Below are 22,319 nucleotides of genomic sequence, written 5' to 3'. Positions count from 1 at the left end.
CAAAAGGAATCTATTCAATTAAATATCGTTGTTTTATTTCAAAGCGAGATGATGAAGTTTCAAAAACTTAATCTAACCTTAAGATGTTTATGTATTAATTTATAATACTTTAAAGTACCCATGTGTAATTAGGTATTTATTTAATCATTTTAAAATAAAGATCTTGAAAAATGTATATTATGTAATGATCTTCTTTACGAATTTCACAATAAATTCGTCATAACAAGCGTATACATTTTGAAATATTTGACAACAGAATAAGGATGATGCTGGGGTCGCAAGATTTTGACTAAACATTATATCTAATAATAACTTATGTAATATTTCTTCCTTACTTGAATAAGCTTAAATCAATTTTTTTTTGTTTACTCACATAAGTTTTGAGTTCAGTTTATTTATCAAATGTATATATTATGTTAATAAAACGTGTGTTCATATTTTATATACCATAATATAATACATAGTAGGTACATAACAACATAACATATTATACAATATTATACAATATTATACTCTCTTCAGCATGAATATAATAATGTATTATCCATTTCATTAAATTATTGATTATAATATTTTGAGTCTGTAAAATGTTGTATAAATATATTAAGCTGTGTAGGTTATGTAAGTAATTTTTTTCAGTAATTCAATGAAAATATTTTTGATATTTGTATGTAACTACAATACTCCACAGCATAGAAAAGGTATTGAAAGAGAGCAAATCAAAGATTTTCAGTCCAAGTGACAGCCAGGAGGCGATCGAATACCTACCCACTGAATTATATCTCTTGAACTTAAATTCACTTAGGGTGTTCATACAGTAAAATTATAAGCTCTGAAAAACATTGAAATTTTCGTTGAATCACATTCTAGAGGTTGGTAGTTATTAGTTTTGACTGTTTTGAGTCTTTGACATACTTTAGTGAAAACATAACGACGAATGACATCGATGCATTTGCGTCCGCTTAAACTCTTAACGTATGCATAATGTAATTCCTAATATTGTACGCAATTGATAATTTTCAATTATAATACATAAATTAATTAGTAATACACAATATTATACATAATAGTTACATAAGCGCGTTATTGCAATTCTGTCACGTGTGGCGTAAGAATTCAAAACTTATTGAAGGCATATTATGTGGGGTGATTCACTATACATGCTTTTTATTCTAGTAATAAACTAATATTATTTACTTATTTAAATTCTGAATTTTTAAGTAAAAACTAGTGGGTATTATGTGAACAAAATGTTCGGAAAAACATGTTTGGCCATGTTTGACAAGGGACACTCCTTGTTAAATGGCAATAAATTATACAAAACTCTAAATACCTGTACATGAAAATATGGTACTTATGAGTATATTTGGGAATCCCAATATCAGAATTTGAATGAGTATTATAAAATATGCATCATTAAATTATTAATTATTAAAGTGGGCTGAGCATGGCTGGTGAATCATTCTGTGTATAATTGGGTTCCGTCCTTGTCGGAAGACGGTTTCTCGTTGTGAATCCGAAACATGAGCCAGGTAAAAGTCTCGCGGACTTTGGGAAGTACTAATTATAGGTTCATATTTATCTAAACATTATCATTGATGGGACGTCTCTGGAGGGCAATAATAGCATGTATAGCATTAAATAATAATCTTATTTTCCTCTAATATCCTTAAATTCCGGTAACGGCTTTCAATCTTTTTATTGAAATTTGAGTACGAATGGACTAACTCAAGTACAGAAGAATTAATGATAGAAAAAACAAAATATTTAGTCAATCTAATAAAAAAAAAAATATGACTAGTTTATTTTCTAATACTTACCGCTCCCTAAAAATTAGTCTTACTAGTGACTACTCTAGAACAAAATTGAATACCGATATATTCTGTTTTAGCAGATTATTAGGTACATAATGATTGGGAATACAATTTACAATGTAATATTTTAATGCAACGACAGTTACAGTATAATATCAGAATTATTCTACTCAGTTACAAACATTTTCAAATCAAAATAAATTATCTATTAAAATATTTTTATATTTTTTACCAGACATGGATTATTTGTAAATGTGTGTTATTACGTTGGTACTTTAATTTAATGCTAGTTTACACGATTTGTATATCTAATATATCTAACAGAGGACATTGTCTTGTTGTTTGGGTGTAAACACAATTTTTTATCGTTTGGTCATAGCCATTAAATCTGTTGACCACAACAACAGCAACAATAATAGCAGAAGGTAAATAACATTCGAAAATGTTCTAAAAATAGCTACATCTGTTTTTAACCCACAGTACAAAACAACGACCCACGTCACCGGAACAACAAAATATATTAATGTACTATAACATTATTATTAATTCTACTATACCACTAATTTACTACTACTCTATTATTATTATTTTAAATATTACTAGTGACATTAGATACAAATAAATACGCACAACGCTGTATCGCACAAACACGAGTTAAATGATTTATTTATATATTTGACTACAGTAAATTTCACTTTTTATAATAAACTAGTAAGAAACAATATCCCATATTTCCACATATTGTTTACGTGCGCCTCAAATAAAAATATTATTATTATCATACGTACGGCACACAATTATTAGTACAGCGGTCATAATAACAGTTCCGACGAACTTTGATCCGAGCGTGCGCACCGTTTATAAATAAAAAAAAGTCGATATTTTAATAACTTATTAATTATCCTACTATTTACGTATATTGTTTACCTACATCATCCACAATGATTTTTTATCGTTATCAATCTACGTCTCGTTAAATGTTATTGTGATGTGAATGTCAATATTATTTTGTTTTCGATTAAAAGTACACCGACAAACCAATAAAACTATATACTTAAACAGATATTATAACAATAATAATAATATTATTATAAAAACGACGACGTGGTATTAATAATAATAATAATAAACAATAATTTGTATAGCATAACATGACGTTGTCGGTTTTTGGTAGAACGGACGTCGGCGAAAGCGAGTACTCGACTCGGCCGTTGCGAGTGCCGAGTAGTTCATATACACTAGACGGGGTGAAAATGCGTCACCGACGGTAACCGACAACCGTACAAATAGGGTAGCCCCCCTCCCGCGCCTGGTGCGGTATGGAGGTGCGACTGACGTCATGCGCCAGTCGTCTGCCGCACGATCACAATTACGGTGGAATCGTGTGAGGGTGGCGGCTCGGTCGACGGAGGGACGGCGCGGCGCCCCCTGAAAGCTTTTCACCGATCCGTCAGCCACGATGACGACCTCGACATTGACATTTCCCATTAATTCCGCCGGTGCCCGCCAATAATATACTTAAATGGCAAGCGCTGTCGCCGGAAAACACTGTGCTTTCTGGACGAGCTAACCTAAATTAAAATTTGAACGAGTCGTTCCTGATTCGGCTGGGCGCGTACCATCGGCATCACAACTCATAGCTACCACGCGCGATTATGCTCAGATATATGTTTGTATTGGTCTTGGTCACTATTCCGCACCTCTGCAACGACGATGGGCAGTAAAGCTATATTAACTCGGCCGAGAAAACACCAGGAACCGAAAACCCAGAAATTCGAAGGTGCCGATAGATTTCAACACGTTACCCCCTCCCCCTCCCACCAAAAAAAGAACTAATTTACCAAGTACCTATATCAACGGACACATTGGTCGTACCGGATGCGTGCATACATAAGATTACGAGTACAGCGTTATAGTGTTGAATTACACCTCAAACGCGGTTTATTCAGACAGAAGAAAAATTTAAATTCAAAATTATATCAACTTTATTATTGTCATACATAGGTTGTAAAAATGTGTTAAAGTATTATGTAAATTGTCGAAACTAAATTGTTTTTACCATTTATGACTCAAAAAGTAATAATTAATAATAAGTTAATGAACAGTTCGGTTCCGATTGTCGTAATGTGCCCACGTTAGTTTATTAGCAGTATGCTCGCCGCTCTCTTATCTAATCGTATCCTCTTTTACGGCTTCGACAATAATTCATATAAATCAAGTTATTATGTCACGGCAACCTAATGTGGTTTCTTCCAAAATTACGAACTAAAGAAATCATTCTTATCAGCCCGACGACTTGCGTACGTTATGCGTAGTAATACGAAATCTCCACCCATCCACTGCACACGAAGACATTATTGCCGGCCTTTCAGAATTGGGTCACCATGTCACCAACGTACATAATAATATGTAATATGATAATATTATCATAAAGCGTTTTTCGGACAAAACGCCTTGGCCACTTTTCTTCGTCAACGTTAAAAAAGCTACCAATAACTATGATATATTTAAGGTTAAGTTCCTTCTTAAGAGGACGCCACACCCGCATGTGTTGTCTCCGTCTTACAAAACGTGTAACATAGCAAAATCTGTTTAGCGCGGGACAACTTTACTCCCTTTGTATTGATAGTAGAATTACCAAAATTCCACAACGTAAAGGGGAGAATATTATCTGTGCAATAGCGTCGTTATTTTTTTGATTACTTAAGTACACTTTAAGTTATCAGTTTGAGAACATAAGTGTTTTGATTAAATTATTAAAAATTATTGGTTAGTGCTATCAAAAAATAACGACGCTGCACAGATAATATTCTCCCCTATACGTTGTGGATTTTTGGTAATTCTACTATTAATACAAAGGGAGTAAAGTTGTACCGCGCTAAACAGATTTTGTTATGTTATACGTTTGTAAGACGGAGACAACACATGCGGGTGTCGCGTCCTCTTAACTCAACAATAATTGTTGTCGAAAAACCTCATACACAAAAGAGCATTCCACAATGTCATAATATTGTCAGTCTTACGGTCACACCAGGAAATATTATAACCATGACCCACGATGTGTGAAATGTGAAGAAGAACACAACTAGGATTCCTGTACCAAGTCACGCGACTCTCCGCCAGATGTGCCTTACGCAAGGGCAACCACACCGCCAATTACAAAGGCTACCCCGATTATACAAATCTTAAACGTCCTATACCTCCAATTAGGCGAGAGCCCCCCCCCACACCTACTCCTTCTCCTAAATACAATTCTACCAGAGTCGCTTCTGGTACCACTCAGCCGTCTTATGCACAAATCGCTTCATCCGGTCAAAATCTTTCTCGACCTTCTTCAAGGATCGAAACTTTGTTAACCTCATTTATCTCCGAATTCTCGAATATCATAATACATTTGGAATTGCTTATAATTGTGACTTACCTACTTAATAGTGAAATAAGAAGCGAAAGGAGGGGTTTTATGATATTCGAAAATTACTTCACTATTAAGTAGGTAAGTCACAATTATAAGCAATTCAAATTACTACTATTCCAAATATATCTACTCCCGTAATCACGCTATACCACATTGCAGTTAACCATCTTTTCTTTATCTGAATATTAATTATTTCTTATATTTTGTACGTCTATATCTATATTTTATATGGTCTCATCGTCATCGAATGTTCAAATAAAAAAAAAAAAAAAAATAAAAAAATACTACCTATTAATATTAATTATCTTTTGTGCTGTACATCTTGACTGTTTGCTATATGTTCGTTATCTATATCTATATCATTATTACTACTATTACTTTTATTATCATTTATATATCATTACATAATATGTATCCCTAATATTGTAATAATTGTTGAGCCATAATAGTTTATGACTATAATGGCTAATGAAAAAAGTTATTTAAATTCTTTTTTTAAAGGAAAAAAAATTATATTACAAAGGTACTTATGGGTATGTATTTACAAAATACAATAAACAAAAATATTTGATTTGTTTGAGAATATGTATTTAATTCGATTAATGATAAATGAAATCAAACAAAATGAAACTATAAAACCTCTAATCAAGTAATACTTATTACCGGTCTTACCATTACCTTGTGCCAAGGTACAAAAATGTATCATGAGTTGGAATATTTTAAAGTTTTCAAAGTACTATATAATGTTATACATTTTTATAACTCTCAGTAATACACTAACACCTGATTGGGCTGATTGATATAAATAAATGCTTTTAGATGCACCTAACTAGATGCTTGGGTGTTCGTATTACACTATTACCTAATCGCGATCGTTAACGATATATAAGAATGTGTCATCACAAGTACTGTTGAAACTTGAACATCAGTACTTAAGTACTGGTGACTTATTTATTATTTGTACTCCATATAGTTATGACGTAAAAGTTAGTGTCAATTTTTTTAAACTGTTTATTAGTTACTTTGAATTGTTTAAACTAATTATTACGATCGTAATATTATGTGATACATTCATTGTATCATCTAGATCGCTTACGTTTTCTGTTACACGTCATTCAGTCTGCAGTTATAGATATCGTATTATCATAAGAATCTTGAATAATATATAGATGAATATTGTCCAAAATCCATTTAGGGACAGGGTGCTTATGGACTTCCCTAAAGACCGTAAATGCAATTTGATTTACTTAATACTTACCTACTAATAGCAATCATCATTCATCTAGTGACCTTTTCTCGATTGATTACTTAGAACAATGATCAGAGACGTATTTAGGAATTTTATGTCCCAGGTAAGAAAAAAACGCCCCTTCCAACCAAAACTTCTTTAGTAATAGGTGTATTTGTAAAAAAAAAAACATGATAATTTATTAGTTTCTGAGTGATATTAATCTTTTTTCACCTAAATGACCTAGGTCATATCAAAATGCTCTCCAAAATTGAGTGCCCACAAAAAATTTAAAACTAGAGGCTTAAGTCCTTCTAAATACATTACTGACGATGATATTAAAAATTCATAGTAGGTATTGTCGGAGTATGATACATATTATAAACAACCGTAATTGCGATTATTTCAAGCTCCATTATACGTTTTCATTACAATTTTTTAGATAACTATTGTCTATTAAAAAAAATGTTAAGCAAAACTCTTGAAACAGTCGAAAAGTATCATTGACATATCACATATTTGAATCTTTATTTAATTGGAAATCTATAAATAGTAGTTGGATATCAAACATTTGAAAAGCTACTCTTCTAAGTACTAAGAAAAAAAAGTGTAGAAGCCAAAGATGCAGAAAAAGTCAACAAATCTGAACTATAAAATTACAATCGTTTGGCTCAGAATAATATATTAATATAAATGTTCGTAGTCCGCAGTCAGTACAGTAACACTTTAGGTATCATAAGAATTTTCAGTATCGGCCGTCGGGAATACCTCCCGTAATATATTATGTATTCCAAGATGTATAATACTTTCATTTGTTGTATAATAATATTTGAAGATCGATATTTGTTATTTACTAACACCTTTACTCGAACAGATATATGAATTTTATAAAATTTATTTCTCAACATCGGTGAATCGTCATGAAATTACCATGCAAATAATTGAATGACTTGTAATTTTATTTTTAAATCACGGATACACACAGACTCGTAACTTATTTCCTGTTCCATTATAATATGGTACACCGCTAGTTGTTCAGCAGTAATTCGAGTAGGAACTACAATAAGTCGTACCAAGGTCCAATTTACATGAAACTAACCATGTGTCCAAGTTAGCTCTATGCATTGTTCGGGTAATAATTCCGAAATCGAATACAAGAGTTATATATTAAAAATAGGTTATGTGGAAATGTTTAAGGTAAAAAAGTAAAAAAATAAATAAAACAACATATAGAACAATAAAAAATAATATTTTATTAAATAAGGATTTTTTTACAAATCAAAATGTAAAATACATTTTTCTCTTCCGGCACTTATACAATAAAATAGACTTAAATAGAATTAATTTTGTTTTGCGTACAGACAGAAAAATATAAATAAATAAACAAGGTAAATCATAAAGATAATTTAACATTTTTTTGTAATACAGCATAATTTTGCAAGACATTTTTAAGTACAAGTTTTTTGAAGTTCCAAAACAATTAGGTATATTAATACTGTGTACAATAATTAGTCTATCAATCAGTCTAATTCAATGATTTGTTTTATTGAAAAAAAAACCGGTGATAAAATTTATTTTGGTATCAGACATTGACATGGCAGGAAAATAACTTAATAAAATAAAAAGACTAGTTTCTTCTTTCATCAAAATATATAGTTAAACGTAACAAATATTTTTGACTATTGTATTTCAAAGGACAAGTTATTATCACATTCAGTATTGTAAATTGTAACTTATGGTTTCTAGACAAGTAAAGTTGTTATGGTTGTTTGGGCGCCACCAAAAATAAATTAATAAAATTTAGGTATGAGTTAATGATGTAGTTTGCTATGAACAATTTAAATCAAATTTATGATATCCACACATTTTCAAATAAAAAAATGAATGGTAACATAGTTTCTAATTACAAGAGAATGAATTTAAACTTTATTAAATTAATACCATTGTTAAAATTAACATGATTCAAGAAATAATTGGTTTTAGATGAATAATTGCATTACACGAGAGTTGTAAGTTAATTAAAATTATTATAACGGTTTTTTCACTTTTTTTTTAAAATTTAAAGTGAATAATTCAGAATTAGTGATGAGGCGCCCAATGTAATAATAGTATTTTTTTAAGCCAACTCCAAAACAATAACAGTTTTTATTTTCATGTTTTAGTAAACCCTATTTACCTAGATAAATAAAGATAAAAGCTGAATATCTTAAAAAAATAGTAACAAACGTATCACAGATTATACATGGTTGATTAATTTTTACCTATTATAAACAAAACAGAGTATCAGACTTAACTTACCAACCCATTAATATAATTTTTTCTTTATGATACAACGTAACAGCCTAATGAACATCTAACAAATTTAAGTACAGTCTATCATTGAGTATCCAGGAAGGACATATTTTGCCCCTTACAAACAAAACTACATTAAAATTATTTGCAAAAGAATACATTTTGTGATATGGTATTTTGAATTTTATTTGGTCAATCAGACTTATGGAGTGCGAGTTATAAATTATTGCAGCCAAAATATTCTATATAAATACTTTTCAATACATCTTAAAAATATTTAATTTTTGATATTTTATAAAAAAAAGCTTTTGAATGAAATTTTACCCCCAAATTACATAGATATTGATATAATATTATATACATTAATTTATACACTAAAGTAGGCGGGTTGGTAAGAAAGAACAATAAGAGCCTAACACAAGTAATTTATTTTAAATCTTGCCTAGAATCCTGTTGGATTTAAATAATATTGATTTTATATTTGACAATATCAGAGTATCATAAATTTAAAAAACCCTCATTTTTTGATCACTGTTAATGCATCAAGACATTTTCAACAATAGTATAATACATTAAACATTAAGGTTATTAGACCTTGTCCCCTATTGATTGATAGGCTTAAGTTATAATTATTCGGGCATCTTCTTTATTTTTCAAATAGTATAGTATTCATAAAGAACTAAAAAAATAATATTAAAAATAAACCATAATGCTGAGATAAGCCATAAGCTGTCAATATTAATATTTACATAATATAAAATGTAACTAATATTTTTTTTATATAATATAGGCTAGGTATCAACTTAAAATAGGCTATTATTTATACATTTTTTAGAATACTTTCTATTATTAACCAAACACACGACGCATCCATTTGAAAAAAAAAGTCAGCATTTTAATAGAGATGCGACTCATGTAATAAATAATTTATTATTCTAAACAAAGTGCCGGCACTTACCCTTGCACACAAGAGCACACTATAATTTGATGCAGGTTTTCTTGACTTTTTACGGTTTATTTCGTCATAGTGCAATATTGGTGCCCAGTGGACAGGACGTGACCATATTGGATACTGGCCGGCTTTTTGCTGATCTAGTCAGATTTGGTACTGACCGTTGATGGTCGTCACCTTTGGCCATATCTCAGGATCTTCTCCTCGCAATATCCTTGCTGGATACGGTTGATGTGCTATCTATAAAACACACATAAATTCTATTGTTAGAATAAAGTCTTTAGAAGTTATTCAAATTGCTTATGTTAAAATATATTGTATAAACTAGAGGAATCTATGAATAAGACCAGACTCAGTTGGTGGTAAATAATACAACCATAGAGTAGATTATATTATTTTAGATTTAATATTAACATCAATAAGACTTATAAATGGTTGCAATATTAATGATTTTTTTTTTTTACTTTCAGAAGCTTTACAAGTAACACTAGTGCATACCAACAACAACAACAACAATGTGTTTATATTAATTTTACAAAGAAGAAGGTTAAATTGTCATCATACATAGGTGAATAGCATGCATGAGAATACAACGAAATTCAGGTCATAAAAAATACAATGAACATTGGGCCATTAGTGTTGAACATAGGGTTTATCGGTGACACAGCAAACAGACCATGTAAAAGTTTAATCGTCACAAGCTAATTACTAATAATGCATTTACCCCAAAGGGAAATATGCTCAGAATAGCAAACAAGACAGATAAACACCTATATATCGACAATTGTCTTAATGAAACACGACAAAGCCTGATGGACGCACCGGGTTTGAAACAAGCAAACTCGACATTCCTCTCAAGCCGTTCCTCCGGAGATGGGTCACGCAGGGCGTATAGGGGTTGGGATTTTTTTTAATCTAGATGCTGACACTCACTGTCTTTGGACTTGGACGTTAGCGACCGTCTGAGCTTGTCAACGAGCTTCGAGTGGAACATGTTCAGCGACGACGTGGACGACACCTTGGGCGGCGACGAGGACGACGACGAAGACTTGGCGGGGCTCTGCAGGCTGGACTGCGAGTTCCGGGACGAGTTTCTGGACGCCACCCCGTGGTGGTGCTGCTGACTGCCGTGGTGAAAAGCTGTCTGCCTGGACACGCCACCGAGCGACCGGTGCGCCGGCGAGCCGACCATAAAGTCGCTGCCGGGCGACGTGGACAGCGACGGACCGTCGGCCGACCGGGAACCGCTGTGCAACCGCCTGGTGCCACCGCATGACGAAGCTGACGAGCCGGACGTCTTGTCGTTGGAGCACTCGGAAACGCGTCTGTTCCGGTTCGATTTGTAAATATTGTAATCGTTTTTCACAACAGGCATCATGAAAGCCATAATTTTTATATTGTCCAAGTGTCAGGAAAAAGAAAAAAATAATAACAAAAAATAAATATGGAATCGACAAAGAGTTTTATTCTTCGAAGCGAACGATTTTCTAACAAGTTCGACAGATTTCCGTCCAACAATCGTAACACGATTTTTCTTTTATTCCGTTTGTTAATACTTTTTTATTTCACTTTCCGTATGCGTATTGTTATTCCAATACGATTTGAATCATTAATAATTATTACGAGTCGTTATGCGTATTGGACCGATAAAATTATTTAAATTATTATCATCAACTCACACTAAAAGATTGTTACCGGTATGCACATCAGTCGGCAACTGGCGGGAATTTATAAATTCGATTTCGGATAAGGCCGTATATTATGTTTATATACGCGCGCGTTTATATCTAGAGAAAAAAAAAAACAAAACGTTTCAGTAACGATACTGATTTCGTTTCTCTATTTTACTCCACTGGACGAATCGAACGTTAAGAACGGTGCGCGAGTCGTGACTATGTGCAACGCAATGCAACGGAATGAGAATCACTTTGGCCGTGTGACCTTTCCGCCGTGCGTGCGGGAGTTACCACCTCCACCGCAGTCGCCGACGCCGCACCATCAGCACCGCACCGCACCACACCAGCCACACCGCCGCACCGCTGAACCCGCCATACCATAAACCCGGCCCTCTTCACCGCCACACCGCGGCTGGGTTCGTTTCACCGCCGCGCCATCTCCCACCGATCGGACAACGTTACGAAACTCGTCCCGCCGCCGCCGCCGTCGGTGGCCTCGGGGACGCGTCGGTTACACCGGTCGGTCGGCGTCCTAAAACCTGATCGGTTATGGTGGGCGGGCGAGGGGCATTAGGCATTCGTCGTCTGGATGTTATTGATCCGAACCGTCCCCGCGGCACTCTTCTCGCCGCTGCACCAACCGCCGACTCTGGCGTACGTGCGTGCGTGCACGTGTGGCAACCGCTTATACCGCACGTCCCCACACCGTCGTCGCAAACCAACGGTTTTCTCTACCCTCCTCCGCCATTTCGGGACGGCGGCAACGTTTTTATGACGAGACGACGGGTCTCGCCCTCCCGTTCAACCGCACCGCCGTCGTACCGTGGGGGAATATTGTCGGCTGCATTGCAGTCCCGGTGCTGGCAGATGGCGCGACACGTACGCGCGCGCCGATCACCACGGCGAACCGAATTCCAGTGGTTCCCAAACTCCAGAACGTTAACCGTCGCCATCGTCATGTCCGACGACGGCGTTGGCTGTACGTCGAATATTCTACAATATTCCACTCGTACAAGTACAATATTATTATTATTTTATATTATTATCATCGTCGCTGTCGTCGCCGTTGTAATGTAATTAAATATGTCTGCATATTATTATTATTTTATTATTATTCGTTTTTCGTTTACTTGTCCGTGACTCGCAGCATACTCATCATTATGGTGGTTTTTATCGGAGACTCAGAGCATGTCGTCATCGTCGTCGTGCACGTCCGACGAACGATGCGGAAATCATTGGATTTTTGCCTATCGTTTCCATCGAGTACTGTGCTCGAAAAAACGTTATTGTTACTAGCGTGTAGGAGCACGAGACGCCGTCGTGAAAAATAACCGTCCGGTCGCCATTTCCGGAGCAAAATCGGAAAGAGTGACACGTCACGGTGTATTCTGCCGTTGACCCCGCTCGTAGCTATATAATATTATTTTAATAGTACGTATTACGTTTGAATAATATTGTATAGGTATCGTGGCCGTGTCGTTTCTCGGCAAAACGGTCTCTCGCTCGTCGTACGTATTATATCACGACGCGAGATTCTTAGTATTATTATTCTTAAATATAACGTTGTTCATACTCAAACTTAATAGTAATAATAATTTTAGTAATGTTACGATATTCATGACAGGATACCTAACGTTCCTGCACGAATTTTTGAGAAAACAATTAAAATCGTACGCGACTCTAGGACAGTCTCAGTAGTACGTGTCTTGACCGCATTTATTTACAATTATATTATACCTACGACGTGGATATAAAATACATAAAAATAATTATTTTATTATTGTTAATATTTTTGTCGTCCATGTTTTCACGGATCTATTACTTTCGTGTTCGATTCTTCGATATTGCACGACGACCAAACGAGAATTAGGTCGTCGTCGAGAACGAATATAATATATTTTTCTCGATCCGCTCCGTTCGGGCGGACCGCCTTTTTACTGTCTACGTGTCAATCTAACGAATTTCCGATTTCATCCGCCTCGCCAACGTTCCACATAACACTTTTATATCATTATTTCTATGAAAACTATTCTTACGGTGTTGATAGTTGATACGTATTATATTATTATTATTGTTACTATCGTAACGATCATACACAAAGCCAAACTCAGATCCATAAACCCGTAAACACGGGGGGAAAGTTTAATAATTATTATATAAAAGTAAAAGTATCCGATAATAATGTCCACCGACTAATGAATGTGCTCACGCACAGCATTATGACGGTATAGTAAGGACTTCAAGAATATATCCTCTAAATTTGCGATACGAATGATGAGAGCAGGTGCACATTTTCGTTGCTTTCTGTAAATAAAATGTATTTATGAGCGATATGAATGATTATTAAACAAAATATTATGGTAGCAATGGCGAAGAAATATGCCCGCCGGTATTTGTAATATTATATTAAACATCCATAATCTATATGAAACCCAACATATATTTTAGCACTTATATTATTACTTGGCCTTTTTTCATTTTTTTTTTAAATGTTTTTTTTCTGGATAAAATATAAATACCGATAAATATCTGTAATATTCTTTGAATAGGGTCTGCGGTGGTGTCGTGGTGACGCAACACACGACTACTGCTTCGGTCATACTCATATTATAATGTGTATAATAAATAATAATACAGTTCAAATTATTATGTGACTAATAATTGTTAATATCGCTATAAAATTATTAAGTAAATAACACGCAGACCATGAGTTATATCTCCGGACCCCGGGGATATTGCTTTATAAAATTACAAATATAAACATATTGAAATACCCATACAACTATAAAGGTGTACGGTGCTACGGTGAAATGTGTGTTTGCGAATGACATAAATAATTGATGTCTGGGAAAGTGGGAAATAAAATATTACGATGTGCATGAATAGAACTCTGGGAAATAAAAAAAAAATACTATGTGCTCAATTTGGGTCACCATGGATTCAATTAAAAGTGACGAAACGATATAGTATACTACGCACTTATATACCTACGTATTGTACTTGTGCTTTAGTCAGCCAATAATTTGTTCCATTTACATAACATAATAATTTATACTATAAAATACCAATAAGTATTATTATTATTAATATTATTACCGTAATATCAAAAACCGAGATTTCGATTTGCCGCATTCCCATTCTTATTAATAAAACATATTATCTAACGCCATCGGTATCGTCCAGGATTCTGGCCACCGAACTCATATACGAGTAATTAAGTGAAAAAAAACTGACAAGTGAAATTGTAAGATTAAAAAAGTGCCCACGTGTCCCTACTCGGCATCGTCGGGCGGGGCGGAGCCGGTTTACATGCGAAAGTACCGATTTTTGCATATTTTTACATTAATCGTTTTGGCAGAATTTTCGGTCGTGTACGGAAAAAACAACATACTTGACGGGAAGTGACGAGCTACCATGGGCGAGTGACGAATAACTCTGTGGCGGATATATACATTATACAGCGTATACACAGTTCACACAGTGATAATGTTAATATACAGGGTGTAACAGAAAGACCTGACCAAAAAAAAAAAAAAAAATGCCAATTCATCGTATGACAATTTTTTTTTAAATATTATATAATGAATAAATAATTTAAGAAATATATTCATGTCAGCAAATTTTCAAATTCTAAAAAATAAACTACTTGATTTAGATAAATCTTTTTACCATCAAATTTTTTTTTATAACCAGATTCATAAATAGGCTATTTTGAATTTATCCAACATTTTTTTAATTAAATTAATTTTTTTTATTTTCAGTACTAAAAAATAAAACATAAAAAATGTATTATACAAGTAATGCTAGGTTCACTTAATGAACCAAAAAAGAAAAGAAAAATATTAATGTGAAAAAAAGTTAGTCCAAATGTCAGTTCTATCAGTTACACCTTGTATATATATATATATTTTAATATAATAATATGCATGGAACGGCGGGCGGCAATGTGACGCCTGCGCGTGCAGTTTGTACTAAAATAACTGAAACCTATATAATTCGTGGGATTCTGCGGAAGAGAGATAGACGACCAGAAGACACGAGCCACACATAGACTAGGATCTGGCAATAAAACTAACGGATTATTAACGAAAATCTGAGTGAGATAGATATATAGGAGAACAAGGCTACTATAAAATATTATCTACTTCAAAGAGTTAATAATTTATTCATTTCAACACGTTTCACCGATTACTACTAGAACCTTCGTATCATCCAATAATTATTATAGGCATACGAAATATATAATATTGTTATTATAAACGCATATTCTCGTGCATTTCTTGATCCAAAATAAGTCCAGCAGTACGGCCCCGTTCCTGCTCTCACATTCAAGTTTTAATTCGTGATCTTAAGAGGACGTGATACCCGCATGTGTTATCTCCGTCTTATAAGTGCGTAACATAGCAAAAACTGTTTAACGCGGGATAAAACCACTCAGTTCGTAATCCTAGTAGAAACACCAAAAGTTAACACAATATAGAAGATAATATTTTCTGTATCGTAGTGTTTTTATTTATTTGATATAATTAATAAGAAAAAAGACATTTTTTTAAAAAATAATTGGCCTTATTTGAAAAATTGCAATCTATACAGTATGTACAATAAGTAATATTAATAATTTACGGACAGTTGACAATGTATATGCATGTGAATAGAAAATCACACATTTAAGACACCTCTTAATATTATCAAGTTATTAATTTTATTATTCTTAAGTTTTTAAATCGCGACACCGATTCCTTTGAGGAGTCTTGTAGTGTTTCCAAGAAGTATTAGAGAAGCTAAATCGTTTGTTTGTTGGTTGGGAATATCTTGTAACTTGGCGTCGAAGTATTTGTTATATATAGGAATAGTTTCATTGATTGAGGTCGAAATTTAAGGTCTCGTTTGAGACGAATCGGGGTGCACCAGTGGTTATCTGCTGACAAATTTTTTGGAATGTTTGTATGGTCCTTTTATTTGAGGTCTTAGTTGAACCCCAGTTACGATACCAATTATACCAGATGTCCATATTGGTTGAAGCAGATAAATATAATATGTATAAAATTATTTTGATGGGTATGGTTAGGTTATAACGAAGTAGTGGCCTTAATAGATGGAGTCTGGAATTTAGTTTTTTACGCTTATCTTTAAGATGACAAGACCAGGTTAAGCGCCTGTCGAATGTAAGATCAAGTTATTAAACTTCATTCGAGTGGGGTACGATGATACTGTTGACTGATACGGCTGGGCAGTTATGAGGTATGAGAGAAAAAGTGACAAAGGAAGAGTTGGATTCAAAAAAAGTTATAATACTTTTAAATATATGATATTTTTAAGTTTTCCAAACATCAATAATTTTTGATATCTTGGTGTTATCGAAAAAATAAAAATGCTGCGACATAGTTAAAATTCTTCTTTTTTCATGATGAAAGTTTGGTTTCTTAGTTACAAATCTATAACTATAGTCTTCTCGGTTCTTTCTCGCGCGAAATAGTTTTTGCTATGTTACTCACTTGGGACGGACGGATACACATGCGGGTATTACGTTCTCTCAACATAAGAAAGTCATATTTTAGAATGCCGAGTTTTAGAATATAAGTTTTATAAACACTATGTTTTAGAAAATAAAACTTTTAGAATTTCAATTTTTAGAAAAAAATTTTTTTTCTGTTTACTCGTATATAAAGTGTTTTCTAATAATTCTTTCATAATAAAAATAAATATAATAATTGTTAATACTTATTAGCAATAGCTCTCATAAATTTTTCTAAATTAGAATTAGAATCATTAATTATTCCGTATTCGTTTACATATTTGCAATAAGTTTTGTTCCGTGTTTCATTGTACTTTTTTCTCTTGAATAGTTGTTAATATCAATAAAATAAAAATTTGATAACGATTATTGAGTAACAAAGCATTATGTTTATAAATATTTTGCATTTTGATATTTCCCGTCTTTCCGATCAAACATTAACTATATAACTACAAATTTGGAAAAGTATCATAATTTCTACATTCTGTATCGTAAATTCTGTTAAAAAATAAGACAGCATTTTATTTAAAAACTGTATATTTTATTTATTTTATTTTATTTTATAAAAGTTTCTTATTCTAAAATATAGATTTTCTAAATCTTGTCATTCTAAAACTTGATTTTCGAAAACATGCACCCAAATCCTTATAATATTATACCGTTGTCATGGTGTATCATGTATTTATGTGTATTTGTATGAATGTATGATGCTTCTCGTAGGTATTCGATTGCTATACAGTTATACATGTGTGATGATCACATTTTATTATTTTAGTTTTTCCTTTTGACGTTACAACTCACAAAGTCGATGATATCGAGTAGATATTCCTCTCACTTTATTTGTATATATCGTGTTGAAACTTGAATTGCACACATTGGTTGTATTCTTAAACTTAAGGCCTGGCCATATTGTATACAATATATTGCTGCACGCCTGTTAAGTATTCAAGTATGAGCCATGAGGTCGTGAATTACATATAATAAATATATATTATATATATATTCACTATGTCTATGTGGCAGTGGTAGCACAAAATTTAGTTTATTGTTTCGTATAATATTATATATTATTAATTTCATACTCCGTACACATGTGAATTGTAAATGTGTAATCGTTGACAGGTTGACGTCTACTCGTACAAAATGTACATAATATTAAAATAGTAAATAATACTATAGTTGGTTATCTATACTAAAACCAATTTACATAAACTATAAAGACACGTAGACGTGAAGATGCAATGAAAATATTCCGTTTGCAACATTCAAAAAATTGCTTTGTTCATTTTTTCAATACGAGTTGTGTGCCAAAGCGTAGTACCTAGTGCGTTTTTATTACTGGATTAGTTAATGATGGGATAATATAGTGAATTAAAAAGTTTTGTGAATCATAGAAACTATTTATATTTTATTTAGTCTTTTATTGCTTACTAATAATTGATTACAGAATCTGTGACACAGATTGAAATAACATGATATGACAATGACATTGCTATGTTATTACGCACTTAATACCTATATTCATTTTTGGTCTTCCGTGTGTTTTGTCATTTAAAATAAGCAAATATTACATTTTAAAAGTACACCTCTTATTAGGTACTCTTGAAAATACTGTTATGAATAATTCAAGTGCATGATACATTCGATGATATAATCAATCAGTAACCTCTAGAAATAATCTTAAGTTTGTTGTTACATATTCAAATTTAATATTTACCTATAGGTACTTATTTACAACAAAAGTTAATTTTTATTATAAATATAATTATTCATTGTGGATAAAAATATGCAACGTTATTTAAAATAGCATGTTATGAATTAAAATCATTATCGGAATATGCATTAATAATTAACACTTTTTTTAAATTTTATGTCCGCGAGATAACAAATAATCATTATCTCATTTTATAAATTAAAAATCATTTTCATTAAATAAATAATGAAGTAATACTTAACGATTAAGTTTATACACAGAAAAATGACTGATAATAGTATTATAATAATTTATAAAATATATTCATATAAATATATAATCTGACAATATTAAATTTAATGTGCCTATTGCCTAAGCTATTTATAATACTTACTGCAAATACTATGAACTAAAGAGTAAAGAACGTAAGCTTATATAGTTGGAAGTATACTGTTAAAACTTTAAAATAATAGAACTATGGAACATATTTATTTTTTTTTACTACAATATGTTACAAGACATATTCTTGGTTATTAATATTAATCCATACACATTTATATGGTTTGTGTTTGTTTATAGTAAGTACTGTATCCCAAATTATATTTTTTTTACATTTTTGTAATACAATTTCTAAGGGCTATTATTACTTTGTATAAACATCTGACAACTGAAAATCTACTGGTTCAAATTAACAACTAAATAATGTACTGTAAAACAAAGCCACAAAGGGGTTCTTATTAAAAAAAAAAATGATGTTTGTATTGCCACTTGACAGTCCATTCAAAAATTTTAAAACAACGTCTTTATTTAGTATGTATTTAAAAATTTTAAAAATCAGATTCCGAGTATATTGATTATTAAAAAAAAAAATTGAAGTTAGCTTGCTTGGTGAGCTAGCCATTCTGTATAAATATGATACACGGACTTATGGACTATGGTATACCTATTTATAGCCAGTATATATATGTATTAATATATTTATTTTTTGTTTGTTTTAATTTTAAATTTAATTGTTATTTAAATAATAATTATAAACTTAAAACGTTGTATAATTAAATTTTAATATAGTTTAATTATTGAACGTCTAAGATAATGTGTATGTGCTAACTTAACCTCATCCCTCTTTGTAAATTAATTTTTATAATATATTATTATTGATGTTGATGTACCCATGAAACTCTTATGAACAGTTTTTTATTTTCTAAGCTTTTGTTATTTAATTAAGGATTTTTTTATTTATCCATAGTAAGTTTAATAAATTTTAATAATTCGAGAACAATACACAGTTCTCATTTGAAAAATAATAACCAGCTGTCCTGCTACCATAGAACATTCCTTAAATGGTTTGAAATTTCAAGTGTTGAAAATAAAGCCTTTAAGCGTATTTAAAAAATCCAAAAATCAGAATTTGAATGAATGCTCTAGGTATTAAAACAATTATTTGAGTACCTAATTGATGAGTCATCTTGTATTATCTTGGTTTATTATAATAATTTAAAAGCAATACTTCACAGTTCATTAAATTTTACCTATATTAATTATTATTACTGTTTAATTTATTCAATATATCATGTAATAGGTATGCATTTATGATATTATATTCTTATAAATAATTATGGTAATTTAAATTTAATATTTACTATTTATAATTGTATAATCATTAAACAGGCAGCAATACAGCATAATATAAATTATGTAAAAAAATGTGAATTAATATTGTATATGATTTGTGTAACTTCGGATACCTAATGGACCTTAATATCAATTTAAATTTTAAATTTAGATTAATATAGGTATTATTTAAATATTTAAAAATGTTAACTGGTTTCAATTTTTTTCAGCAATTTGCTAATTGCTATATCGAAAACCAATTTATTCATTAATCATATTTGCACGATTGTGCCTAAAGTGTACATAAAAGTCATAAACCATATTAGTGTGTGCATTGTGTACAATTATGATATAACATATACGATATACGAGTAGGTACCTAATCATAAGCATTAAGCACGTGTTTCCTTATATTTTCTAACGTCTTACATATATATACATAAATAATTCATACATTATCACAGGTGTGAAGGTACTGCTATCGTCCTTCATATTTTAAAATGTCTATTGCTTACTAACTGTAAGCAATGTTGTAAGGTATTAGCGACTTCTAATACTTTTATTTTTATATATAGTACTTGATATATATTTTTTACTATTATTAAATACTGAGCACTATTTTATTCAATACTTTTTTTTATTCTTTTGATATTAAAATTGATTTATGATATTGTAATTATAGTTAAATACATTTACAGTTCTGCTGAGCATTTAATGTTTAAACATAAGCGATTATAATATTATATTATATTTACAAAGGTATACTGTGTTTATTTATTCCTGCATTTATAGACAATATAGACTATAATAACGATTTATATTTTAGTACCTACACCTTTTGAGTAATACTCACATACTTAAACTTAACTATAAGTATTATTTTAGTATTTGTATAATTACTTAAATCACTGATTATAAATCCCCTAATTTGAAATAGTGTGAGTCAATCATCAGAATAAATAAAGTTTGTACTTACTGTTTATAGACAACAGCTTCAGAGATTTTGTGATATTCAATCCAATCTATACGGTTATAAAATTATAAAATGCTTGTTGTACCTTTTATTAACCATAACAATAAGTAAGGCTAGGATGCTTATGGAATTTCTTTCTACTTATCTAATTTAATGCTAACCTAGGTACAAATTTAATTCATCTTCTACTGAATCAAATAATACTATTTTTACATTGAATATTTTTGTATAATTAATGGTTTTGTATTTTAATTGCATATTTTGGGATTTTAAAAATAAAAATGCATATTTCAGTAAATTTTTTAAAAAACAAATTAAAATAACAAACTATACAATTAATTCCACAATTTGTATACCTATATATGTATATATAAGTTTTATAGGTGGTAACTACAATCTACCACGCATTGATGACTGATGTAAAATATAAATTTTTATCATCGTGTTGGTTCGCCGTTCGGTACTACGATGCTTTTACCTAACGTATATACCTAGCAATAATATAACTTTGTGTACGGAAACGACTGAACAATATTAGTGTGACTTGAATTGCCGTGTCGTGTCGATCGAAACGTGTATATTATATGTAAATTTAAAAAATGCATTTAAAATTGTATTAAATAATAAAATATTTATGTTTTATGAATTATAATAATTTTTTGTGCGTATTTTTGTGTTTTTATTGGTTAAAAATGCATATTTTATCATTTTTTAGAGCATATTTCGTAATTTTTTAGTGCAAATTACAATAGTTGTAAGTGCATACATATCCGAGCCCTAATAATAAATATTATATTATATTATATCATTTATATTAAATATAATATCTTTAGGTCACATCACGTATAATATATAACATCCCAGAAATCAATTTTTCATCAGGCAGCATATTTTTGATTGAGTCATTGGTTGAGGAGTAGTGTGGCTAGGTTAGTAATTATAAATCTGTAGTAGTATGGTAGCATGGTCTGTGTACGTGAACATAATAATTAATTATTTAGTATCATTCTATTATATTTATAATTTAGTAATTTACATAAATTATCAAAATATAAATAAATAAAACAATAGGTAATCAATTGCAAATATAAATGAACAATTTTATCCGATTTACTATAATACTATAGATTAGTAGAACTTATAGTTTAAT

At 31.3% G+C, this 22,319-nt stretch overlaps 1 protein-coding gene and 1 long non-coding RNA gene across 2 annotated transcripts; one reads left to right on the top strand and one right to left on the bottom strand.

Annotated features, from left to right (window-relative positions):
- Positions 1-7,687: 7,687 nt before the first annotated feature.
- On the bottom strand, positions 7,688-11,619 carry LOC107170780 (uncharacterized). The gene is made up of 2 exons (XM_015520975.2): positions 10,635-11,619; positions 7,688-9,941 (listed from the first exon to the last, which is right to left on the bottom strand). Exons 1-2 carry the CDS (start codon positions 11,086-11,088, stop codon positions 9,892-9,894), a joined length of 504 nt encoding a protein of 167 aa, XP_015376461.1. The 5' UTR covers positions 11,089-11,619; the 3' UTR covers positions 7,688-9,891.
- A 290-nt stretch (positions 11,620-11,909) lies between these two features.
- Positions 11,910-21,824, top strand: LOC149055823 (uncharacterized). Its single transcript, XR_016191318.1, has 2 exons — positions 11,910-12,450; positions 12,525-21,824. It is a non-coding gene; the product is annotated as an uncharacterized LOC149055823 (long non-coding RNA).
- The last annotated feature ends 495 nt before the right edge of the window (positions 21,825-22,319 follow it).

Source organism: Diuraphis noxia, unplaced genomic scaffold (genome assembly GCF_037042655.1).
Source record: "Diuraphis noxia isolate RWA-SAM2 unplaced genomic scaffold, SU_Dnox_SAM2 contig0004, whole genome shotgun sequence".
NCBI lineage: Eukaryota > Metazoa > Arthropoda > Insecta > Hemiptera > Aphididae > Diuraphis > Diuraphis noxia.
This window is presented reverse-complemented; position numbering and strand designations above follow the sequence as displayed.

Coding starts and splice junctions, on each gene's coding strand:
- LOC107170780 (XM_015520975.2), bottom strand. CDS start 11,088: ATGGCTTTCATGATGCCTGTTGTGAAAAACGATTACAATATTTACAAA. Junction 9,942..10,634: donor AACGTCCAAGTCCAAAGACA/GTGAGTGTCAGC, acceptor TGTGTTTTATAG/ATAGCACATCAACCGTATCC.